Source organism: Pteropus medius, unplaced genomic scaffold, assembly GCF_902729225.1.
Source record: "Pteropus medius unplaced genomic scaffold, Ma_sr-lr_union100, whole genome shotgun sequence".
Classification (NCBI taxonomy): domain Eukaryota; kingdom Metazoa; phylum Chordata; class Mammalia; order Chiroptera; family Pteropodidae; genus Pteropus; species Pteropus medius.
The window spans coordinates 1,805,686-1,832,059 of NW_024350923.1; the positions used below are offsets into that span (position 1 = coordinate 1,805,686).

Genomic DNA, 26,374 nt, shown 5'->3' on the forward strand with positions numbered 1-26,374 from the left:
ACAAACTCTGGTCCATCCGTGCAGTGGAATATTACGCAGCCTGGAAAAGGGGAGATGTTCTGACACCTGCTACAGCACGGATGCACCTTGAGGACATCGTGCTGAGTGAAATGAGCCGGTCACAGAAAGACAAATCCTATGTGAGTCCGCATCTGTGAGAATCTAGAAGAGTCAGTTCACAGAGGCGCAAAGTAGGATGGTGGGGGCCGGGGGGATGGGGATGTGAGTGTTTAATGGGGACAGTGTCAGTTTGGGAAGATGAAACATTCTGGAGATGATGGTGGTGATGGTTGTACACAGAGGTATTTAATGTCACTTAATTGTGCGTTTAAAAATGGTTAAGACGGGAAAATCTCATGTATATTTCACCATGATAAAAGAGAAATCGTGAAAAACAAAACCCACACAGACCTGTGGGGGCACAGTGTCCCGCCCCTACTGTTCACCCCCCAAACGGCAGGGACAAAACTTGCTCTTTGCCCAGCGCACTCTCTTCAGGAAGTCAGCTCTGGCTGGCTTGCCATTCAGCGGTTGGTTTTTTTTTTTTTCAGAATGCGTGATCTTTACCTCACGTACTGCTTACTCAGAAAGTGACGAGAAGCTTTTACTAAGTTTCAAGTCTTTCAGGAACGGACTCCGTATTTGCCACTTACGCTTCCTGAAGCTTCAGAACACGGGGTGACACCAAAGGGTGACGGATCGCAGCCTCGTCCCACTGTGCAAATCAATCACGTCCCCCATGCTGGTCCTACTAGTGGGTCTCTCTCTCCTTCCCTCCCTTAAGATCCATCAGAAACGCTTCTCTCCACCTGCGTCAAAGGCCAACATCCGCCAGAACGATTAGGCATCTGAATTGGAAAGGAAGAAGGAAAACTATCTGTTTGCAGATGACATCATCTCATAGGTACAAAACCCTAAAGAGGCCATAAAAGAAACAAGTCAGCCACAGCCACCTGCCGTTCGAACGAATGAAGGAACTGAGGACGGGAGCCCCATGGCAGTGCATCGCTCATCAGGCCCCACCCCGCACCCAGGCCGCCTGGCAGGTCTCAATGGGGCGAGGGCAGGGCTGTCACACTCAGAACGGAAGCTTCAGGCACAGCCCACTTGGGACACAGCCAGCTCTGGCTGCTCTCTTGTCCCGACCTGCAGGACCTAGTTATTGCGTAGAACCCGAGGAGGACCTTGAAAAAAACATGGGCGGGAGAAAAGAATGGAGGCAAGACAGTGTTCTGATCAAGCCTCAAAATTTTATTTTCAAGTGGTTATATTTATACACTCAAGTGGAGAGGGCAGGGGCGGGACTGATCAGAGAGTATTCGTTACAAGCTTATTGGCGACCACCAGATGAGGTGATTTCTACCTGGCTGGTCAGAAACAGATGGGCTGTGCCAGCAGTTGCAGGCTCCCGCTCTGCAGGGGGCGGAATGGGAATCAAAGACACGGGATAAGGCCGGCGCTTCACAGTGCCGTGGCTGTCCAAATGGTCACAGCTAGCAGAGTTTGTTCTCGGTAACAAGATGTGGTTCTTATCTTTGGGTGCAGGCTTTAAGGCTCCCGACACTCTCTGGCTGTGGTGGCACTGCAGGTGCCTTCGGGGACTGCACGGGGGCTCGAGGGCCTGTCGGCGGGACTCACCGAGAACCGCTCTGTGCCGGCCCCAACCGTGCCCTATACACATGCCGCTGCCTTTAATAAATCAAACACAACTTTAAGGACGGAAAGCATCGCTCATCCTGGAGAAATCCCTGCCTGCTCGTCAGGTCCCTAAGGTCAATCAAGGTCAACCAAGAGGGCTGGGCACATTGAAGGCATCTAGACCAAGGGGACCACAGAAGGTCCCACATGGAACTCGGTCTAGGTTGGAGGTTACTGGCGAGCCTTATTGGGGAAAGTGGGATCCTCAGAAACCAAAAGGAAAATGTAGACCAGCCTCAGAAACGTGGGAGGGGAGGCCACCAGGCATATCCCTGACTTTGATCAGGGCAGCATGACTCGTGGCCGAGCTGAGAAGTCCCACTTCCTAGAGGTGCCTTCTCAAATCAGATCCATGCAGAGTGATTCTGAGTTTCACCTTGAGTCAGTCTTCCTGGCCTTGAACTCAAGGTCTGTGCAACCATGGCAACCGTAACGCTGCTCCGTGTAACGCTGCCCAGGTGTTTCATTTTCTGGGCATAAGACTGTGCAGAGTGCTCTTCACGTACAGGCAAAATTACACTTCAGACTGAGTTTTCAAATTTAATGAAACAATTTTCCCAACTCTTGAAAAAAAAAATCTCTATAAAGAAGATCTTTAAAATTTCACTTTATCATCATCCAGTAGAAGAATTTGAATTCTGTTGCTTTTGAGATTTTTCTGACAAGTCTTGGTCAGAAAAGGTGTCTTGGCACATTAGGTTAGAGGCACTTAAACACACACACACACCCTAGATGCAGAATTCTAATCAATAAAAATAGCTTTAAAAAAATGAAAACATATATCCACAGAGAAACTTGTGCAGATCAGTCAAAAAGTGGAGCCCAAATGCCCACCCCCCTGGGAAACGGACAGACACAACAGGGAGGGCCGGAGACTGACATGCTGAGACGTGGCTGGGCCTGAGGAACCAGACGCAACAGGCCACCGAGTGTGTGGCTCCGTTCCCGCGAAACATCCAGGGGAGGCGAATCCAGAGACATGGGGTAGACGGGCGTTTTCCAGGACCCGGTAAGCGGGGGGTGAGGGGACGGGACTGACTTTGTCTGCAGACTGGGGATTCTTTGGGGGGCGATGAGATGAAGTGTCCTGGAACCAGAGAGTGATGACAGGACCGTGACTTGTGAGTGTCCTGAAAGCCTCGGAATCATTTACTTTACAGTGTTTAAAATGGTGACTTTCATCCACCTCAATACAAAATTAATGAAAAGATCCATCCAGTCTAGTCTCAAATTTTCGATCCACGCCCACTTCAACGATCCTCCCGGACCCCACCTGGGACCCTGCCATGGGGTCTTTGCTTGGCCTTCTCCCATCTCCTGGGTCCTCGGGGGTGGGGGTAGTTGGGGAAGGGCAGAGAGGATGGGGAGGGTTCCTGGTCACTGGGGCTCTATGGCTCTCTTAGCTGGTCCTGCCTGTGAGTGTGGATGTGGGGTCTTTGGCAGCTCCTTCCAGGGACTGCCACTCGGTGGGTCCTCCTGTGGGTGGACAGCTCCCCTGGGCTGGGTTCCATCAAGACGATGCCAGGCCAGTGGCTTTCTGTATTAGTGATCACATCCTGTGTAACAACTGGCTGCAAACTTCACCCCTTCAGACACACACATTACTCCTCGCTGTCTGTGGGTCAGGAGTCTGCCTTAGTTGGGTCTTCTGACCCCACCTCTCACAGACTGATATTAGGGTATCAGCCAGGGCTATAGTTTCGCTGGCTGCCGGCCTGGAAAAGGGCCCCCTCTCAAGCTCACAGATTGTTAGCAGCATTTAGTTCCTTGGGGGCCACCGGGCTGAGGGCCTCGGAGTCTTGCTGGTCTACCCTAGGGTCATCGACTGCAGCGGTGGCCCCCAGAACGCTACACCCACAGCCTAACAGCCAGAACTGTGAATGTGGCCTTATTGGGGAAAAGGGTCTTTGCAGAGAGACCTGGGAAGAGGAGCTGGGTCACCTGTGACTTCTCAGTGCTCCTGTAGGTCAGAAGCCGTGTGCGCTCACTCCTGTGCCAGGTCTGGACGGTTTCCGGCTACAGCCTACAGTGCTGCCCCCAGGAATGTTATCTGGGCCTCCCGGGCTTGGAACCTGCCATCGGCCTGGCCTCCTAGTGGCCGAGGGTCCTTTCCTGAATAGGGAGCTGTCGTCCACATGGAACGTCTGCTCTGGCGAGTTCTTTTCCTCCGTATGCAACAGACTCGCCACTCACACTCACGTCACGGAATGAATAACGATGCTTCGATTGTTTGACCCCCCAGCACCGGCAGTAAATTCGACACTGGAGGCAGGTCCAGCCTTTATTTTCAACGTCACAAACCACCTTTCCGCTTCGGTCACGGTGTGAGACCGATACGTTTCCGCGTCTGGCCTCCGGTCCAGGTCGTCGCAAGTGTCCCACGTCTGATCGGGCTCCTCTCGAAGCTTCGTTGGTCTCGCTGCCTTCGGGGACGCGGACCCTTTAACGGCTTCTGTCTCTCTGCTCTCATCCTGCACGGTCGTAGCCGTGGCGGACGGGACGCCCGGCCTGGCGAGCAACACCCGCCGCTGACGCCCCGCCCTCGTGGTCCCGAATCTCTTTTAACACTGTTTCCAGGCCAATCGCTGGACGTGGCCTCCGACTGACACACGGGCGGCGGATCTGGGGGGCGGAGGGGCCGTGACGGACAGAGCGACACAGAGAATCATGCGCAGGAGAAGCGGGATGCGGAGGGGCCCGGGGAGCACGGGGCGCGTGGGGGCCGCCGGCGCCACGAGGCTGCTGACTCGCAGCGAGCTTCAAGTAAAATTCCTTTTTTAAAGTTGAAAGGACACGTTCTGAAATAATAGTAAAAAACGTAGTGAACGCGCGAACGTGATCCAGCAGCACGTGCCGCGCGCCGGCGCCTCGGGCTCGGCCGCGCGGCCACACGCACGTGGGCGGCACCGTGCGCACTGACGGGATGACGCGGCGACTTCGCAGGGGACGGTCTTCCAGCTTCACCCCGGGACGGCCCCCGGAGCCGTGGCTCGCCGTCCACGGGAAGGTCGCTGCCTGGCGCACGACTGCGGACGATCGCTCTCGAGGTGGCTGCAGAGGGACAGAATGACAGGACTCGTCACCAGAAACTGGAAAGGAGGGGAGAGCAAGCCCCAGGCCGGGCCCTCGGGCAGAGGCCGCGGCGCCTCCTCGGCCAGCGCGCCCCCACCCTGTCCCCAGCGCCCCCCGTGTGCTGAGGCTGGGGCCGCAGGCCTAGCGTTAGCCACTGGGTCAAGTAGAAGTGACGCCTGACGCTTGTGGTCCGAGGTACTCGAGAGGGGGGGCCCGGTCCCCAGACTCTCCTCTCTGCTCGCTTGGATCCCCGCGTCGCCACGTGGAGCACAGGGGGCCTGGACCGCTCTCCGGCCGGACTGCCCACTCACTCGTTGTCACAAGAGAGCTTCAGCTACTCTGGACTAAGAAACGTGGTTGGGCGACTTCTCTGCCTGCGTCCAGTTCTGTCCTCTGTGAAACAAGGCTGAGGATACTTTGCCACCACGGCTGAGGCAGGGGTCACAGGTTAGAGGGCCAGCTCAGTGGACGGCGACTACGATATTGACTAAGATGCAGAATGAAGTGTGTCCCCCGCGCCACTGTCTGGCCACGTTGGTCACCTTGGGTCATCCGAACCAAACACATAATTTATTTTCTTATAGAGATGAACGCATCGTCGGACAGAGGCAACATTCACTTTTTAAAAGATGATGAAAGTTTACATTTTAAATGAGGCTAACTCTATTCCTCTACTGTTCTTAATGCATGCAAGGCGGACGGGTCGGCTGCCTTCTGGAAAGCTGGCCGTGACCCCATGGAAGCCCAGACACTCAGTGTATGGCGAATCCCTACTTCACATTATACACAGATGGCCACGTGGGTGAAATGTGGAAGTCGAAACCGTAAAACTGTCAAGCTCAATATGAAAATGTAGGGTGATATATCGGACTTTGCTGTGGGATGGACTTCTTATACAAGAGGCAAAACCCACAGCTCGTGAGGTTAAAAAAACTGGTGAGTCAGATTCCATTAAGCTCAAGACTTCTTTCCAAAGAAATATGCCACAGAGAAACTTACATGGAAGACAATTGGTGAAGTATCTGAAATGACAAGAGATCTGTACTGAAATTTAAAAAGTGAAGGAGAAAGAGGAAACTCTAGTAAAAAAAAAAAACAAAAAAACAAAAAGCAGACAGAGACCCCTGCGAAGATGCCCGACTAAGTAAAGCAGGGTTCGTGCCCTCCCAAGTGCGCACTGAAATTACAACCAAATTATAAAATAATCGACGTGGAGAATCAGCGGATCATAACACCTACATCTGATCATGTGAGATCAGAGAGCCACATCGAAGCCGGTAGGAGGGGCAAAGTCACGAATCAGGCCGGCCCCGCACCCGTGGGTGGTGGAGATCACCGGGAGAAAGAGCGAGGCTGCAGAGGCTCCCCTGAAAAAGAGGGGGGTCCCGGTCTCATCTGGGGGCTCCCCAGCCCAGGGAAGAGGAGATTCCAATAACTCTGACTGTAGAAACCAGAGGGGATTCGGCCATTTAAGTGAGAAGGAAGGAGCCTGAATCCCTAGACGTCCCTTTGAAGGACCCACGCACAGGCTTTCTGACCTGCGGACACTCACCCGGGACACTGCAGGGTAATCTCCAGACCACGCCAGCTTGACCGTGCAGACCCCTCCCCCACAGGGACAATGAGCAGCGCTGGTCAGAGGGGCTCAGCCCACCCCGCCCAACCCGCAGATCGCCAGGCATCTCCTGCTGGGTGGCTGCCGAGCCCCGCTCCGATTCAGGGCCAAGCATTTCCAGAAGGCATTTCAGAGACAGGGTCAGGCAGATCCCTGCTGCCAACACGAACTCGGGTGGATACTGGGGTCCAGTGGGCCAGTCTCAGACAGCAGCTGGTCTTGCTCTGATCTGGGACTTGCCTCGCCCTACCCACGAATTGCCCCTGGCGGCCCATTGTCAGTGAACTGCCACAGCCCAGCCTCTCCTCTCCCCTGAACCCCCAAGCCACACAGGCGACCAGCTTTGGTGGGCACAGGGCGGGCACTGCAGGGAGATCAGCGGCAGGCAGACCTCTGCTGCCTGCGAGAGTCGCAGTGTTGTGTCCAGGGACCTCCCCTGATGGCAGCTGGCCTCACTGCGACCTGTGTCTACAGCGGGAACGCCCAAGCACAGAGTTGCAGCTAAACCGAGGCTGTGTTTGCCCAACAGACCTTGACTGCCCGAGATCCGCTTCGCCGAAGCCACACGGCGCCCGCAGCCCCTTAACAGGCGGCCTCCCCTGCCCCGCGTGGCTCTGGGGTTGGGCAGACAGTGCAGGCAACAGACCTTGGCCAACGCGGTGAGCGCGTTTCGAGGAAAACAGTTGTGGCCAGACCATGGCTGCCTGGACAAGCTGCAATATCTCCTGAGGGGCCTGCAGGGGTCTGTGTTGGCCTGACCGCCCTTGACTCCCTGAGCTCCTGCCCCATCCAGTACACAGAGTGCCCGCTGCACATTGGTAGGCAGCTGCCCCTGCCCTGGAGGGCGCATTCAGGCCCAACGTGGGCATCGGCCAACCTCGCTATGAGTGGAAACTTGTGCGGGGAGCCACAGAGACAGCATGGGCACGTAAACTGACTTGGAAGTGGCAGGGGGAAATTTCCTCAATAGACCCAGGAGACTCCCGGGGTCCCTGCGCCACCGATACACACATCACCCAGAGGCTCATCCAGTTTCAGAGACTTACAGACAACAGACAGACAGTGTCACGCCTTGAGGAGCACCGGTCCCTCTGCCAAACTGCCACAGGTCAGGGACGGGGGATAACTGACAGCTGCCTACAGCGCTGTCTCTTCCATTTAGCTACAGATTCAGCACAGGCAACGACCATCAGTGGTTCACTTTGTAGTTCGCTCCACGTAGCCCTGAGCAATAAACCCAGAGGCTGACCTTGGCCTACGGGGGAGCCTCTCCCAAGGGGCCACAAAACCCACGCATCTGGAGGCTGGCACCAGACCACAAAAGACCGACTCCTGACTAGTCCTGTTAGTGATACACACAAAGGGTGGTCGCAATAAGTACACAAGCCTGCTAGGGCACATCCCGCTCGGTGGGGTCAGCCCCCCACACAGCAGCTCTTACCCTGTGGGTGCGGCCGATTCCTACAATCCACCTGAGCGTTAACCTCATCCACTGATCTACTCACAACAATAAAGTCTTGGCAACAACAGTAAAGGTTTGGCAACCCACAACCCACACAGAGATCACGTCCAGAGCCCCCAGCAAGAGGGATCAGGAGCGTGCGCCACTGGGCCACACAGGACACCTGCCACGTTAGGCCATCTGGCCAAGGCTGAGAGACGAAAAAATATTCCTGACGCATAGAAATAAACACAGAGAGGCTAATAAAAGGAGAAAACAACGAAACAGGCCACAAATAAAACAACAGGATAAAACTGCAGAAAATAAGCTAAATGAAGTTGAGGCAAGGAACCTACCAGAGACAGAGTTCAAAATGATGGTTAGAAGGATGCTCATCGAACTCATGGGGAGAATGGATGAGCACAATGAGAACCTCGACAGCTTAAAAAAGGACACAGAAACCATAAAATCGAACCAGACGAAACGAGGAATACATTAACTGAAATGAACAATACACTAGAAGGATTCAACAGTAGATTGGACGAAGCAGAAGATCGAATCGGCGAACTGGAAGACCAGGAAGCAGAAGACACCCAATCGGAATGACAAAACAGAAAAAGAATTTTAAAAAAATTAAGGAGAGTTTAAGAGACCTCTGGGACAACATGAAGCGTGAAAATATCCAGATCATGGGAGTACTGAAGACGAAGACAGAGGACAAGGGATTGAGAATCTATTTGAAGAAATAATGACAGAAAACTTCCCGACCCCGGCAAAGGAATTAGACACACAAGTTCAGGAAGCACAGAGTCCCAAACAGGAGGAATTCCAACAGACCTGCACCGAGACATCATCATTAAAGTGCCAAAGTTCAAAGAGAACGAGCCAGCATTACGAGAAACGTTAAAGGGTCTTCTGTCAAAAGAGAAGGGACAAAAAAGGAAAGAGAAATTACCAAGATGAATAAGAAAATGACAGTAACGACGTGCCTATCGGTAATCACTTTAAATGTAAACAGATTGAACACGCCGACCGAAAGACACAGGGCAACCGAATGGATAAGAAAACAAGACCCATGCCTAGGCCGCCTGCAAGAGACCCACTTCAGATCAAATGACACTCGCAGACCGCAAGTAAAGAGACGGAAAAAGATATTTCACGCAAATGGAAATGAAAAGAAAGCCAGGGTAGCAATACTTACATTAGATAAAATAGACTTTAAAACAAAGGCTATAATAAGAGACAACAAAGGGCATTAGATAATGATAAAGCGATCGCTCAATCAAGAGGTCGTGACCCTAGTAAACATATATGCACCCAACAGAGGAGCACCTACAAACATAAAGCAATTATCGACTGACCTAAAAGAATCAATAGTAATCCAATCGTAGTAGGAGACTTTAACACCCCATTGACACCAATGGACAGATCTTCCAGGCCAAGAATCAATAAGGAAATAATGGGCCTAAAAGGCATACTAGAACAGATGGACTTAATAGATATTTTCAGGGCATTTTACCCCAAAGCAAAATATACATTCTTCTCAAGTGCACACGGAGCATTTTCAAGGACAGACCACATGTTAGGACACAAAACGAGTCTCAATAAATTTAAGAAGATTGAAATCGCAGCGACCGTCTTTTCTGATGACAGTGGTATGAAACTCGATATCAACTACAGGAAAAAACCTGGAAAATACACAAGCACCTGGAGGCTAAATGACAGGCTACTCAACAGTAAACGGGTTATTAATAAGATCAAGGCAGAAATCGAAAGATACCTAGAGAGAAACGAACATGAAAACACAACGACTCGAAATTCATGGGACACAGCGAAAGCAGTCCTCAGAGGGAAATTCATAGCAGTGCAGGCCTACCTCGAGAAACGAGAAAAAGCTCAAACAAGTAATCTAACCTTACAATGAAAAGAACCAGAAAAAGAACAGCAAACAAAGCCCAAAGTGAACAGAAAGAAGAAAAGAATAAAGATCAGAGCGGAAATAAATGAAATAGAGCCTAGAAAAACAATACGAAAGATTCATAAAACCAAGAGCTGGTTCTTTGAAAGGATAAAGAAAATGGACAGACTCTTCGCCAGACTCATCAAGGAAAAAAGAGAAAAAGACTCATATAAATAAAATCAGAAATGAAAGAGGAGAAATAACCACGGATTCCACAGAAATACAACGGATCATAAGAAAATACTACGAGCAATTATACGCCAACAAATGGGACAATCTGGAAGAAATGGACACATTCGTAGAAACATACAACCTCCCAAGACTGAGTCAAGAAGAAACAGAAAATCTGAACCGACCGATTATCACCAATGAAATTGAATCAGGAATCAAAACCCTCCCAAAAAACAAAAGTCCTGGACCAGATGGCTTCCTAGGTGAATTTTACCAAACATTCAAAGAAGAATTATCATCTATTCTACTGAAACTATTCCAGAAAATTCAAGAAGAGAGAAAGCTCCCTAACTCCTTTTATGAGGCCACCGTTACCTTGATTCCAAAACCAAGCAAAGACATTACGAAAAAAAAAACCACAGGCCGATATCTTTCATCAATATTCATGGAAAAATCCTCAACAAAATATTAGCAAACCGAATGCAGTAATACATTAAAAATATCATACACCGTGATCGAGTTGGATTTATTCCTGAGACGCAAGGTTGGTCCAATATCCGCAAATCAATTAATGTGATACACCACGTTAACAAATCAAAAGAGAAAAACCGTAGGATCATAGCAATAGATGCAGAAAAATGTTCGACAACATCCAGCATCCATTTATGATAAAAACTCTCAGCAAAGTGGGAACACAGGGAACATACCTCAGCGTAATAAAGGCCATATATGAAAAACCTACAGCTAACATCATACTTAATGGGGAAAGGCAAAAAGCATTTTCCTTAAGATCCGGACAAGACAAGACAAGACAAGGATGCCCCCTCTCACCACACCTCTGCAACACTGTATTGGAAGTCTTCGCCCCAGCAATGAGACGAGGAAGAGAAATAAAAGGCATCCGAGTTGGAAAGGAAGAAGCCAAACTCTCATTGTTTGCCGATGACATGATGCTATTTATAGAGAACCCTAAAGATTCCACCAATAAACTGTTAGAACTGATCAATATATTCAGGAAAGTAGCAGGTTACAAAATAAATATTCAGAAGTCAGTGGCATTTTTATACACCAATGATGAACTTTCAGGAAGAGAAATTAATTAATTAATTGTAAATCCCATTTACAATTACTTCAAAAACTATAAAATACCTGGGAATCAAATTAACCAAGAAGGTAGAAGACCTGTTCTCAGAAAATGATAAGTCATTGAAAAAAGATATTGAAGAAGATAGAAATAAATAGAAACATATATCACGTTCATGGGTTGGAAGAATCAACATCGTTCAAATGACCGTACTACTTAAAACACTCTATAGATGCAGTGCAATCCCTATCAAAATACCAATGGCATTTTTCAGAGAGCTAGAACAAATAATCCTAAAATTTATATGGAGCCATAAAAACCCCTGAATAGCCACGGCAATCTTGAGAAAGAACAAAGTTGCAGATATCACACTACCTGATAGCAAACTATACTACAAGTCTCCAGTAATCAAAACAGTACGGCACTGGCATAAAAACAGATACATTGATCAATGGAACAGAATAGAGAGCCCAGAAATAAATCCACGCCTATACGCTCACTTACTATATGACAAAGGAGGTAAGAACATACAATGGGGTAAATACAGTCTCCTCAATAAATGGTGTTGGGAAAAGTGGACAGATACATGCAAAAAAAAAGAAGCTGGACCACTTGTTTACACCGTATACAAGAATAGACTCAAAATGGATTAAAGACTTAAATGTAACACCGGAAACCATAAAACTTCTAGAAGAAAACATAGGCAGTAAACTCTGATATTACTAACAGGAATTTCTTTACAGATATATCTCCTTGGGCAAGGGAAACAGAAGTAAAAATAAACAGGGCTACATCAAACTAAAACGTTTTTGTAGAGCAAAGGAAGCCATCCACAGAACAAAAAGACAACCGACTGTTTGGGAGACAATATTTGCTAATGATACATCCGATAAGAGGTCAATATCTAAAATGTATAAAGAACTTATACGACTCAACAACAACAAAAACAACAATCCAATTAAAAACATGGGCAGGAGACCTGAACAAATACTTCTCCAAAGAAGAAATACAGATGGCTCATAGACACATGAGAAGATGCCCAAGGTCGCTGATCATCAGAGAAACGCAAATGAAAACCACAATGAGATAGCGCCTCGCACCCGTCAGAATGGCCATCATCGATAAATCCCAAAACAACGAGGGTTGGAGAGCATGTGGAGGAGACGGAACCCTCGTCCGTTGTGGGTGGGATTGCAAATCGGTACAGCCGCTATGGAAGATGGTCTGGAGGTTCCTCGAAAAATTAAAAACGGATCTCCCTTTTGAGCCAGCAATGGCACTTCTGGGTATTGATCCAAAAAAACCCCAAACGATAATTCCTAAAGATTTCTGCACCCCAGTATTCATAGCAGCACAATGTACAACAGCCAAGATTTGCAAGCCACCTAAATGCCCATCGACAGACGACTGGATAAAGAAATCATGGTTCATATACACGACGGAAAATTACTCAGCCATGGAAAAAAATGAAATCCTACCATTTGCAGTGACATGGATGGACCTAGAGGGTATTATGCTGAGTGAAATCAGTCAGACAGAGAAAGATAACTGCCATATGATTTCACTTAAGGAACCCACCCCCAAGCCCCCGTGCCCTGCACAGGCAGCTCCCTCTACCTGTCCGGCCCTCCCTCTGCGTCCACATAATCAGTCTCTCTGCACCCGGAAGACGTGACTCCAGGTCTGTGAAGACACCTGTACTGGGTTGGAGAGTGTCCCTCCCAAATGCAGGGTCACCTAACCTCAGAGTGTGACTGCGTCTGGAAATAGGGCCTTTGCAGATGTAACCGGGTTACGATGAGGTCACACTGGAGTAGGGCGGGCCACATAAGGAGAGGAGAGACAGAGAGGGGAGGGGTCATGTGACACAGAAGCAGAGAGAGGGGGGATGTGTCTATCAGCCCAGGAACCAGCAATTGTGGGAAACTGGAGAGGGAAAGGAGGACCCCATTCCCACCGATCCCACAGAGCCCTGGAAGGTGTGCGCCCCGCGTCACCTAGACCTTGAGCTGTGGCCTCAGTGGCTATGTCACTCTGTAGTAATTTCTGACAGCAGCCACAGGAAACGAACACTCTCTCGTCAGCCCGAGACCCCAGATAGAGGACGGGCCTCTGGAGGACTGGCTGAGTGACTGTGCGCCCTGCTGTGGGAGGTCACACGCACACCTGGCTCCAGGCCCGGTCGGGGGCGGGGCCGGCACAGGGGCCCGCTCGGTACTCCGCATCCTCACCTTACGCAGGGGCACAGTCCCGCTGCAGGGGACCGCTCCGATGACTAAAGTGACCCCGGGAAGGGCTCGGTGTGGCCGGCTGGGACAGGCCCTGTCCCCGTCAACATTGCTTCTCAGAGTCACAAACGCCCTCCTACCTGCTCAGACCCCCCGGGCTTCGGGACGAGCCACAGGCCCGGGGGGTCGAAGGGTCAGGCTGTGGTGACCAGTCCAGGGCCTGGCCTCCTTTCCCCGTGGCAGCCGTTGGGGAAGCCACTGACACCTGCTGGGCTCTCTGGGGCCGTGGTGAGCGTTGGGGCCTCACACACCATCTCCACTGTGTCTTCAGGCAGCACTGAGTTACTTGTGGGGACTGGAGAATCTGGACTTTGGTCCGAAATTTGCAACAATGAGCAGGACACCGAGCTTGAAGGCAGCTAAAAGAACGAGAAACTGTCTTGAGTGCGTGACCCAGCGCAGGTGCCCGCAGGAGGACGGGGGCCTGCGGAGCCCATGGCAGGCCGGGTTTGGAGAGGGCACTGAGGGTCAGTGGGGCCAGCTCTGGTCCTGGCTCTGCCCTGACTGCCGGCTCGGTTAGTCTCGGTCGAGGCACCTCGAGGCCTGCTCGGGGCCTCAGTTTCCCCATCGTGAATGGAACCCTCCAGAGCCCGGGCTCCTCCAGCTCAAGGCCCTCAGCTCCCATTTGGCCACAGAATAAACTGTGGGTAACGCTCGGGCATCGAAAGGCTTGCTGGAGCTGGTAGGGCCACCTCCTCACGTTCAAACTGGCCTGACCCTGGCCGGGAGGCCACGCCCAGCCCTGCACCGTGCTCAGCGAGGAGGGGTGCTCTCACCCCCCAGAACCACACTCACCGTGCTTGCTGCTGCGTCACCGGCTCCTGTGAAGACAGACGGCAAACCGTGGTTAGCGGCTGAGTGGTGGGAGACCCTCCCGTCCCAGGCCAGCTGTGCCACTGAGCTTGAGCAGGGTCTCCCCTCGCAGAGGCGGTAACTCTGCCCCTACAGAGTCGCCAGCCCGTCTCTCAGAGCCCGGCAGCTCAGCGGTGACTGCACTGTGCTGACTCCCAGGCCTATGTGGTCCCTTTCAGCCGCTCTGTGGGGTAGGACCTGCCCCACAGCCCAGGTTGTCACTCGGTCCTGTGCAGTGGCTCTAACTCAATGCTACATACCATGAGAGAAGCAACGGAACAGAGCTCGGAGTCTTCTGCCAATAGGTTTCTTACAGAGGTAGCAAATGCCGAAGCAGATACAAATAAACAAAGCAAATAAGATCGCAAACCAGAAGGCTTTATCCCCTGAAACTGAGAAAAACAGAAAATGTCTCAGAAGGTCAAAAATGGACCTTTACTTTCAGCAGCCTTATGATAAAGAACCAACCGAGAGACCCAGCGATTCCACGGAGACTGTATCCGAAGGAAATGTGAGCACTGTGTTGAGGGGCGTCCGCACCCCACGTTCCAGCGGCCAAGGCGTGGAAGTGACCTAAGCGTCCACAGACGACTGACTGGAGAGAAGTCGTGCTCTGTGCACACGTGCACATGTGCACGTGCACGCACGCACACACACACACACACACACACACACACACACACACACACACACACAGAGAATATTACTTTGGCCGGAAAAGAGGGAGGGAAATCTGCCATTTTGAGAACAGGGATGGACCTGGAAGGCGTCCACGCTAAGTGATACGTCGGCGAACAAGCGGCATCATCGATATGCAGAATCTCAAAACGAAGTGAACTCAGAGGCAGGAGTGGGGGTGGGGGGATCCGAGGAAGGGGGTCCAAAGGTGCGAGGCTGAGTTCTGAGACGATAAGCCGGGGGACGTGATGCATAGCACGGTGACCATGGTGACGCTGCTGCTGGGACCTGTGACGGCTGCTGAGAGCGCAGATCATACACATTCTCATCACAAGGAGAAAAACATTCTTTTTTTTCCTCTTCTACGAGATCTACGTAGAACGATAGAGGCTGACGAAACTTCTTGCGGGGATCACGTCACGATACCTGTACGTCATCGTGCTGTTCGCCCCACATCTACACAGCACCGGAGGCCAACCCCATCATGACAGAACTGGGGGCTCCGGAGGGCGAGAACAGACCAGTGAGCACAGCACCTGCACTCGCTGGCCCAGAAGACACCGCCAAGCAGCAAGCGGGTGTCTTTCATCCTGGCCTGGCCCTTCCTGGGGCAGGGCTCCAGGATGTGGTGGGGTGGGGGGGAGAGGCGGCCCCTGGTGGGCACAACTGGGGGTAGGCAGGACCAACACCCTCCCCCGGGGGTGCTGTGGCAGCGGCAGGTCTCAGTTGGGCCTGAAGGATTCATCTGACCTTGTGGGTGTTTGCCAAAGTGACGTTCTGAGCCCACCCTGAGGGGTGTCCTGTGTCAGGCTGCATCTTTGGCACAGGCCCTTCAGGAGGTGGACAGCCGGGCACCCCAGTTGGCAGGGGTGGGCAGAGCTTGGCCATGGCTCTGGGGACCGACGAGGCCTGCCTTGCCCTGTGTTAGCACTGCAGGTCACGAGGTGAACCGTGAACACAGGTGTCTTGGTCTCCACCCCTGGTTTCTGACACGGGGCTCCCAAACCCATCCAAATTTCCTCAGCGACAGGAGTGTCCTTTGTCCTAAAGAGGTGACTCCAGCTGGGCTCCTGGGTAAGAGTTGATGAGCAGAAAGACCAAGCTATGATTTGAAGCTTGCAACTTTCAGCCCGACCGCCCATCCTCTGGGGAGGGGAGCAGGGCTGGGGCCGCGTAGTAACCGGTCGTGCGAATGTGACGGAGCCACCATAACGATGCCGGGAGTACGGGGTTCGGAGACTTCCAGGCTGGCTGATCATCCGTGTGCCGGAAGAGTGTCGCGCTCCAGCTTCTGGGGACACCAGCTCCGGCACGCGGGACCCTCTGGACCTCACTCCACGTATATTCATCTGGCTGTTCACCTGTGACCCTCACGTTACATTCCCTAACAAACCAGTGGACAGGTGAGTGTGTTCCTGAGTTCTGTGAGCTGCTTTAGCAAATAACTGGATGCAAGGAGGGAGTGGTTGGAATCTCCAACTTGTAGCCAAGTCAGAGAGCAGCTGTGGGTGACCTGGAGATCCTTGATTTCCAACTGGCGTCAGAAGTGGGGGGTGGTCTCACGGTGGTGTGGAAACATCCCAAAACTAGTCTGGCGAAAAACCAAGCAGTCCACTCTGAGAGATGGAGAACTCGACTTGGCACGAGCGATCCCAGAGGAGCTAACGCTCCGAAAGTCTGGGCCATGAGCACAGCCGCAACATTCCCTACATACGGGGTTCGTACGCGAGCTGATTGGTCGATCGAGCTCAGATCGTTACAATCGGCGTGAGTTGCTGTGGTTACGGCGGGAGTTATTATGGGTTGCCGGCAGCGGCAGAGTGTTACCAACTGTTACAGGAAGACGGGGCTGCTTGGGTACAAAGTGCTATGAGAGGCTCGGGCTGTGAGGGGGGACAGACAGGTACGTTTACAGGTCAAGCAAAGTGCAAGCGAGCTCTTGCCCGCAACAAGCGCCCTTACAGAAGCAGGACGAAAAAGCTGACTCGTTTGCAATGAGAATTCCTCCAACTTCCTCTTCATTCCCCTCTTTTGATGCTCGTTGAAATGCCTTTTAGGGCATCACCTCGTGATTTCCCTCTTGACTTCCCGGGACTGGGGGCCGGTAATTCCGTCGTGTAAGGACTTTCGCTGGTCTTTTTCTTCGCTGCGGCTCTGAAGGGTCCTTTCTTTCGACTCTTGCTGCCTTATGATTTATTCCTGATGGTGACAGCCTGGTCCTTAAATTGACTTAACACACGTGTTTTCTCGAATTCGACTCAGCCGTGATCTGTCTTTTCTCTCTTTTCCTCGAGGGCGTCTCCCCACCTCGCGGGGATTTCAGGCGCCTCTTGGCATCGGCGGGTCGGTATGAACCCCCGACCCGGACTACTGGAGTAGACCCCTCACGGAGATCCAGTGGGGCCACCGTGAGCCGTGTGAGGGTCGCCACGGAACCGCGGATGGGGGCTCGGCTCTGGCTTTGTGGCTGGGCCGCGTCTCGGTCACTCAGCGCTCACTCTCTTTCGCCCCCCCACCCCGTTCCTTCTCATTGTCAGCTGGAGAGCGAGCGGCTGCTCCCCTTAGCTCGTGGAGGGCGGTGGGTGGCCCTCCGGAGGGTGATGGGGCTCCCCCGTTTTCTTAGTGTGGACCCAACTCTTCCCACCCTGCGACGGGATGCAAAGACGAGCAAGGGTGGGTGCCCCCTCCGAGGAGGAGACCACTCGGGCGCTCATCTGGCCGTGTCCTCTCGCGGGGAGCTTAGGTGACGCTTAGCCGTAGCAGACTCAGGTTTGTGACTGACGATCGGACACTAGTCCGATGCCGCCCTGGACCGTATGCTGTTCACCATGGACCTGCAGAGTGAGCCCACACGAGCTCCGTGGCCTTTCGGGGACCTTCGGGGTGCCCGGCCGTGGAGCTCCAAACTCGTCCCTGACCGATCAAAGCGGTCAAGTCGCTCATTCTCTCACAAATTCACACATCGGGTTAAAACACCGCCTCCCCCACCGTACAACCTGGATCGCACGACAGGCTCGCGACCCGTGGGCGCGTGCCTCGACCTGACGCCTCCCCCACTGGGGAGTCTCCCGGGTCTCCGCGCCCCCTTTCGGAGACTCCCGATGAACCTGGAAATCACACGACAGGTTCCCTGACCCACGTCTTCGCTCTGAAGACCAGGAAGCTGAGTCCGGTTCCTCTTCCCTCCGGCAGAAGGGACCCGAATGGGGGCTGTCCCGGGACCTTGCTCAGCTCGATTCCTCTCGTTGGTCTTACTTTGGGCACTTACTCTCCCATTCTTTTACTCCCTTTGATCTTCCGTTGCTACCTCTTCCTCCTGCAGCCGTTTCTGGTGAATTGGTGCTTCCCTGCTATGAGTACATTTGGGCAGCTCAGCCGACCCGAGAGTCCGGGCGCCGACCCGAAAGGGAACCCGAAACACTCAGGTGACGGGACTCCTCAATCGTCTCGAAACCCCTTCGCCTCGGTCTGCCCGGGCTGCCGATCCGGCGACTCAAGGGGCCGGCGCGATTGGAATCTTCTGGGGCCTCCAAAATGTTGAGGAAAAATCTCAAAACCAGTCCAGCGAAAAACCAAGCAGTAACTTGGAAGGAAGGAGAACTCAACTTTGTCACACGCGAGCTCAGAGGAGCTAACACTCTGCAAGTCTGGGCCAAGAGCACAGCCGCAACAGTCCTTATATACAGAGTTTTCACACGCGCTGATTGGTCGATTCGAGCTCAGGTCGTTACAAATCGGCGGGAGTTGCCATGGTTAGGGCGGGAGTTATTATGGGTTACCGGCGGCTGCAGAGTGTTACCAATTGTTACAGGTACAAAGGGCTGTGAGGGGGACAATCAGTTACATTTACAGGTCAAGCAAAGTGCAAGCGAGCTCTTGCCCACAGCAAACACATTTACAGAAGCAGAACGAAAAAAGCTGATTCGTTTTTCATGAGAATTTCTCATATTTCCTCTTCAGTGGGGCTGGTCCCTTAACCTGTGCTGTCTGTGGTGCGTCGGGGTAGGTTTAGAATGAGAGTGTTTTCTGCAGTGGGTGTAGCATTTTGAATTTCCAGTAACAGTGCCTGCCGGTTCCAATTTCTCTACGCTCTCGCCAACACTTGCGTGGGCTTAAAATTTTTTTTTAAAATAGTCGCCCACTGATAGGTGAGAGTTGGTATCTCATGGTGCTTGTGGTTTGTATTTCCCTAAGATGATGTGATCTGCAAATATTTCCTCCTTTCGATTAAACCTCTTTTGTGTACTTTTAGTTTTGCTGCCTGTGCCTTTGATGTCATATCGAAGAAATCACTGCCAAATCCAGTGTCATGGAGCTTTTCCTCTGTTTTCTTCCAGGAGTTTTATAGTTTGAGTTCTTAACGGTTAGGTCCGTGATTTGTTTTGAGTTAATTTTTCTGGATGGGGTAAGGTCCAATTCATTCTTTGCATGTGGATGTCCAGTTTCCCCAAAAGCTTGTATTGAAAAAAGTTGTCCTTACCATGGAATAATCCTGCCTCAAGGGTTTATTAGTTTAAACAATTTTTTAAGTCCTTTAACAGATGAGCGACTAGCAAAATGTAGCATATTCTAACATACATGTCTAAATATTATTCATCCATAGAAAGGAATGGAACGCTGACACGCGCTACGACAACCGTGGATCGTTCAAACAAGACGCTGAGCGAAAGGAGTCAGACACAGAGGCCCCATGTCACGTAATCCCGTTTGCATGAAACGTCCAGAAAAGGAAAACGTACGGACAGAAAGCGGATCCGTGTCCCCTAGGGGCCGGGGGAAGGCGGCGAGGGGAACTGTCGTCCAATGGGCACAGAGATTCCTTTTGGGGCAGTGGCGATGTTTCGGAATTAGACAGAGGTGGTGGTCACTAAATGGTTCGCTTCGAAACGGTTAATTTTATGTTATAGAAATTTCATCCCAATAAAATCACATATTAAAAAAACAGTGCTTACCTGGAGGGGGCGGCCCGCACACCGTGTCTGCGGTAGAATTGCATTTCTGCAGGACCACGGTCCCATTGGGACACCTGCAGGGGCAGAGACACCCGCCCTCAGTGTTCTTCCTCAAGGTTCTGACCCGGTCCCGGGCACCGGGTCGCGCTGTCACCAACAGAAGGTGGCTCTCGGACTGGCACGCAGTGGGGGCGATGTCTCCCCAGCTGCGTTTGGGGAGCACTGTGTGCCGTGATCAGAGACCCCACGAGGTGCCTCACGTGCACAGAGAGCCGTCCAGCTCTCACTCCCCACTCCGCAGCCCCCCAAGCAGCAGCTCAGATGTCACCACCCTCGTTCTCCTTAGGGACAAAGCTGAAGTAGCTTCCTCCTCAGTGAACACGCACGGCCTTGTTCCTAGGCCCGGGACCAAAGGAAAAAGGAATTTGTCCTGCTTTTAACAAAGGCTCGGAATCTAGGGCTTCCGAGGAGGAGTGGGTTCCTTGCTAACGGCGCTCAGGGCACTCCCTGTACCACACTCTGCCAAAGGGTGACACCTGCCGGGCCCCTAAAAGTCACTTTGTGAGCTCATGCTTTAAAGGCCCTGCCAGCTTCTTCTGGGGATGCATGAGGTTCATTCTTAGATCCCAAATGCTAGACTCACAAAGCAGAAAACACTGCAGAAAGCTCCAGGGTATATACCCTTTAAGTCAGTCAGTGGTCCCCAACCCTTTTGGGACCAGGGACTGGTGCTCTTATGAGAACCTAGTGCCTGATGATCTGCAGCGGAGCTGAGGCGGCGATGCTGGCGCTGGGGAGCGGCTGCAGATACAGATGAAGCTTCGCTCACTCGCCCGCCGCTCACCTCCTGCTGTGCGGCCTGGTTCCTATCAGGCCACGGATCGGTACCGGTCCGTGGCCTGCAGGTTGGGTACCCCTGCTTTAAGGAACCGAAAGCCCATCCAGCCTTTCTCTTGACTCAACCTCGGAGATGGTGGGCATGCAAGACCTGGGTCCCCGTATGCCACAGGGCCCCTGGGTGAGGCACTGGACAGCTTGTCAGCAGTTTGGATGCCTGGGGACGCTGGTGAGCTGCCCCCAGAATTCTGCACAAAGACAGTCGGTAGGCAAGAGGACAGAATAAAAGTTCTCGTAAAAGCCCACGACCCGAAGCCCACGTCCCGCATGCTTTCCCGGAGTGTGGCATCAGGATATACTCCGGCAAAACAAAGGAGCAGACCGAGGAAGAGGGAGGCGGTGGGCAGAGCCCGGGAAGGCAGGGAAAGGAGGGTGAGCGCTGGCTGCTGGGAACAGACCTTGAGAGTGACGAGTCCAGCTGGGAACCCGGGGACACGAGCTCCACGACAGATGACGGACAGAGAGGGTGACGCAGAGCTCGGAGAAAGCAGAGCTTGGAAAAGGCAAGTGATGCATTAAAACGGGGAAAGGCAATCAGAAAACTCTAGAGAGCAGAGAAGAAAATGACGTGAAATAGAATTCGTGCCGATATAGAATAACCTGAAAATTGATACGATTCTATGGACCTGGGGGACATAAGGAAAGAGCCACGTGGCTGCCCTGGGAATGGCCTCAGGGCCGGTGCTGGGCTCCACTCCCCGGGTCAGGAGGCCCACATCCTACTGCTCGCCGCGCCTAAAGAATCACCCCACACCAGCGCAGGTCCAGAGCCACAGGTGACCCCCGCCCACGGCACCTGCACCTGCACCGAGTGTCACCTACGTGCTACACGGTCTGCACTCTTCGGGGGAGTCCGGGGGGCGGTAGAAATGGCTTGTCTGACACTGGCACATCTGGTCGCTGGTCACAGTGCAGTTCCTCATGACTTCCTCTTCTGTAGTGGAGGAGAAAGCGGGTCAGTGCAAGGGGGCGCCCTGTCCCTGTGTGCACATGTGGACCTACGTCGTCATCTGCAGCGGAGACAGCGTGGCCCCGGTGTAGACCTCGGCCAGCGCACAGAAGATGCACCAGGATGGCCCCGAGTGCTGGTGATCGCCACAAACCCCGCCGTGGACACCCTCGCCACATCCTCGCACACCTGCCTCCCCACCCGGAGTCGGGGTGCGGGCTCAGAAACGGGGTCACGGCAAATCTGGGTAGGGACTGGATGTCAGGGGGCTGCTATTCATCCTTCTGGATGTGTTCATAGCACCTGCCTCACTTGTAGGAAGTGGGCGTCGTGGTGATTTGGGGTGAAGGACGGTGACACCTGCAGCTGACTTCGAACTGGTTCGTGTAGACACACACACACACTCACACACACACTCACACACACTCAAGCGTGATATAACATCGGTAGTTGTTCAACTGTCAGAGGACGTTATATCAACTCCCTCCATTTTATTCACCCGACTTTTCGATATAGTTTGAAGTCTTTCATCATAAAACATTCCCATTCCCTGAGGGGTAATTTTGAGCTGATTACTTCTGTGTGTGCATGGAGGACGAGGAGCGCAGCCGCCTGGCCTCGGGCGCCGAGCGGCACTCACCCGCAGGGCAGAGCTTGCAGCAGGAGCTGCCAGTCCAGTACTCGTCCGGGCTGCACTTCCTTCCGATGGGGGGCACCTGGCTCTGCTGGGAAACGGAGTCTGTGGAGGCGGCCACCGTCAGCTGGAAAAGGACAAGAAATGCTCAATTAATAGCCCGCCTTTATTAAGTCTGCGCGGTGCATCCCAGGCGGGCGCGCGCCGTCCGGAGCTGCCGGGCGCCGGGCGATGGCGCTGCCCGAGCAGGGCGGGGCCCCCTCTGCCGCCCTCGCAACCCGTCCTGTCCCCTGCCCCCCCGCCGGCCCCTGCAGCGCCAGAAAGAGCCCGGCTTGCAGTCGCAATGAGGGGATAGGAGCGAGATTCTGAAAAACGAAAAGGTGAAAAGGTCCCACGGAAAGAAAGAGAAATCCAAGAGTGATTAGGGGTCCGGTGGCAAACAAAGCCACTGATTAAAATGACAATTGCGTTGCAAGAGCAGCTTTTAAAAAGACCAGCCTATAAAAAGAGCAGCTTTTAGTCCAGGAAGACTGAAAACATTCCATGTCGATGTATAATAGGAAAAAAAATTGTACTTTTTGAAAAATAGCACCTTTCACTTCTGTGTCTTTAAAATTACTGTTATAGAAGACTCCCGACTTTTATTTTTGAATTAAAGCTAGAAAAAGGTTTGACAGAGAAACGTTTAATGTTGTCACACGGTTTTCATAGAGGGAGGATTCCATACTTTCCCACAATTCTTAACATTTTCCACAGTTGGGCCAATTCCAGAAAGTCGAATGTCTCAAAGCAAGGAACAGTTTTGATCTCTCCTTAGTGAGACATCAAACCTTCTTTTTAAAATATATCTGTGTGCCTGCTTGGATTGGGGCCACGTAAACGAAGGTGTCCTCTGCCCAGCTCTGCAGATAACCAGGAAATTCAAACTTCGGAAGCAAAAGCGAGTTGACAGGCTCGGTGAGATGGATCACAGAATTAACGATCGCTACCAGAACGTCACACGGTCGTGTCACGCCACGACGCTGACTCCAGAAACGAGCGCCCTCTTCTCGCGTGTCAAGGAGTGACTGAAATAAAAAAGCTTTTACCTTTTTTCCCCCAGCACTGAAAACTCTGCCTCCATACAAGTGACGGCGACGCGCAAAATCCTCGGCTGAGAGGATCAACGGAAAATGGCCAGACCACCATTCCACGTAAGTCTCACGATTTAAAATATGTTTCCCCTGAAATTCCGATGTGGGTTCTGTCACTCAGTTCCTGCCTCTGACTTGGACATTCACATGCAACGTTTTCCTCGTCATTACCCTTGTAACTTCTTTGATTTTTCATTCAAAACATTACATCTACACTTCTGGCAAAAACAGAAATGGTATTTCAATGAGTTTATTCCAGAATTTAAAAATGCCCGACAAAGAGCGATGCGGACGAGCAGTCTTTAAATGTGCGAAATGAGAGACAATCCTCAAATGAGAGACAGTCCCCAAAGTCGCAAATTCCAGGTCCTTAGCCCAAGATTTGAGCCTTGGGTCCCTAAAGGTCTCTGCCCACTCCGCCCATCAGTCCGCGTTCCTGGAGCCTGGTACAGCCAGAAATGGAGTCTTTCTCAGGCTCCCCTCCATCTCTTACAGGATCAGGTGAGCCAGCAGTAGGGCTCAGCTCCTCGGCACACAGTCCCCGTCACTAGCTCTCTAACGCCTTTTCTGACACCAAAATAGATACCTGTTCTCTTCTACCCGAAACCCGTAGCGTCCAATTCAAGTCCCCCTCCCAGACAAACAAGCCTCCTCCGCCTTAACCACACAGAGCTCTGAATTCCATTTAGAACTTAATTCTTCCCTAATTGTCAGCGCATCAAATCTTCCTTAAGCGAGAAAGTCTTGAAAGCACGCATGCTCTTTCCTTCAGACGGAAAACATCGAGAACCGTGTGATTTAACTCATATGTGCAATATACACCAAAAAGCAACGAATGAACGAGACAGACAAAAACTCAGACACAGACAACGGGTTAGAAGTTACGAGAGGAAAAAAGGGGAGGAGGAGGTAGAAACCAGGAAAGGGGGTCCGATGCCTGGTGACTGAAGGAGACTTGACTTGGGGTGGCGAACACGCCGTGCAAAGTGCAGACGATGTATTCTAGACCCGTACACTTGAAACCTGTATTATTTTATTAACCGATGTCGCCCCGACAAATTTAACAAAATATCTGCATGCGGCTTAAGGAATATGCTAATGAGCGGGTTGGGTTATCGTCCAGGCTGTAAACACTGCAGGGATCAGGAAGCACAGCACCACGTGTCAATTCTTAGCAGCAGGGGCGTCTCAGGATGGCGCTGACATTTCAGGTCAGCTCACTCTGAAACCTTCCCCGTGCCAGGCATTTCCTACACAGCTGGATTTCTGATGACATTCAAAGACACGGGTCAAGCAGCTCTAGCAGGTCTCTTCCTCGTTTGAAAAAATTTCCATTTCGGGGTGACTCCAGAGTGTAACGGTTAGCACGTCTGCCTGCTTTACAGGCAGAAGGTCCTGGGCATGTGGAACCAGGGACCACACCCTGGGTGCTGTGGGGCATGCCACTCCCTGTAGCAGCATCCCTGGCAGTGGGGCTAAGGCGGGGCCGCGCCACGCCAGCCTGAGCCGCCGGGTACAAGACAGGAACTCGTGGGAGGAGACACCCCCCACTGGCGGCACTCCACCTCCCGACCCCTGGCTCCCTCCCACACCGACCTCCCCCACTCCCCACGCCCCTCTACCCGCCTTCAGAGATCCAGTTCTTAAGGAGAAAGGGCACTATCCTGGGTCGGGGGAGGAAGTGTGTATGGGGGGGATTAAAGAGGGGAGAAAGAAACTTCCATTTCAAGAGCAAGTCATTTCATTGTAAGTACGTGAGGCCCAATGTTTATGTTCGAATGGAATATTAAACTAACATCATTCAGATGCAAACAGAACCGAAGGCAACGACGTTGAAAAAGTTTTAAACATCAAGACTGATTTCTCTCCCAACCACGTAGTCATGGGCGAATCGCACTCCTTTCGAGCAAGTATTCAGATTTAATAAAATTGTTTCAGGTCCTAGTACTGATCCCTTAAGTACTCGGTTCACTAAAGAGTCCCATTTCGATTTATAAGGTATTTCAAAAGACTTTTAACTGGTTTCTAAAGCTTTGCAAATGAATCCCCAGGGAGACGGCTCACTGGTGGCTGGAGGATGAGGGGAAGGGGACACTTTTGGGGGGTAACCAATGTGTCCACTCTCCTGACGGTGATGGTTTCACTAGGGTACACGTATGTCAAAACACCGAACTGTACATTAAAAAAAGTGCAGCTTATTTTATGTCAATTGTGCCTCAATGAACCTGTTTAAATGCTCTCCCCTCCTGCCCCTCCTGCCCCCTCCCCTCCCCCTCCCCCCCTCCCTCCCTCCTCCTCCTGCCCCCTCCCCCTCCCCCCCGTCCCCTCCCGCCCCGTCCCTCCCCGCCCCGTCCCTCAGCTCCGTTCCCACTCGCCCCCCACACTTCCGCCGGCTACGGTAAAAAAAAAAAAATTAACCCTCTCCCTGCGCGCTGCCGTGGACCTCAGCGGGGCTTGGTCCACGTCGAGAGGAAGGACCGCTCTGGCCCCCGTCTCGCCCGCGGTTCCCTCTGCCCAGAACGGGCGGTCCCCATGGGGCCTCACCGGAGAGGTCCCGGGCCGGGACGGCCTCGGGGACCCGGTGACCGCGGGGACCGGGTGACCGCGGAGATGCCGAGCGCGCGGCCCGCCTGGGGCGGGGCGAGTGCCCGCGGTCATCCGCCCACGATCGGGGTGCCGGGGTACGGGGCGCAGCCGATTTTCCTTCCGACTCCAGAACCGAGACTCAGTCCGAGTCCGTCCGCCACGGTCCCGCCGCCCGCGCCATCCCGGCTCGGTCCCCTTGCCGGCTCTCGGGGTCCTCCCTCGCCGGAGCCCCCGCCCGAGCCCCGCGGCCCCGCGGCCGTCCCCCTACCTGAGCCCCGAGCGATGGCGGCGGCAGCAGCAGCAGCAGCAGCAGCACCAGCAGCAGCAGCAGCAGCAGCGCGACCCGCATGGTGCACGGTCCCCG

At 52.7% G+C, this 26,374-nt stretch overlaps 1 protein-coding gene across 4 annotated transcripts; it reads right to left on the bottom strand.

Moving 5' to 3' along the window:
- Nucleotides 1–3,961: 3,961 nt before the first annotated feature.
- On the bottom strand, nucleotides 3,962–26,374 carry LOC120584698 (tumor necrosis factor receptor superfamily member 22-like). Of its 4 annotated transcripts, none has more exons than XM_039840566.1 (9): nucleotides 26,279–26,374; nucleotides 22,298–22,418; nucleotides 21,531–21,642; nucleotides 21,107–21,201; nucleotides 19,812–19,885; nucleotides 14,442–14,573; nucleotides 14,125–14,150; nucleotides 13,410–13,688; nucleotides 3,962–4,496 (listed from the first exon to the last, which is right to left on the bottom strand). In XM_039840566.1, the coding sequence occupies exons 1-9, from the start codon at nucleotides 26,357–26,359 to the stop codon at nucleotides 4,364–4,366; spliced, it is 1,053 nt and encodes a 350-aa protein (XP_039696500.1). In that variant the 5' UTR covers nucleotides 26,360–26,374; the 3' UTR covers nucleotides 3,962–4,363. The 4 variants fall into 4 exon arrangements, with proteins under 4 accessions (XP_039696500.1, XP_039696501.1, XP_039696502.1 ...); XM_039840567.1 differs by having other exon boundaries at nucleotides 3,962–4,749; XM_039840568.1 differs by lacking the exon at nucleotides 21,107–21,201 and having other exon boundaries at nucleotides 3,962–4,749.

Bases quoted from the DNA above. Each gene is read 5' to 3' on its own strand.
- LOC120584698 (XM_039840566.1), bottom strand. From the start codon at position 26,359: ATGCGGGTCGCGCTGCTGCTGCTGCTGCTGCTGGTGCTGCTGCTGCTG. The intron at 21,643-22,297 runs GTGAGTGCCGCT...CCTCCACTACAG, and splicing joins CTGCAAGCTCTGCCCTGCGG to AAGAGGAAGTCATGAGGAAC. The intron at 21,202-21,530 runs GTAGGTGACACT...GCCTTTTCCAAG, and splicing joins GAGTGCAGACCGTGTAGCAC to CTCTGCTTTCTCCGAGCTCT.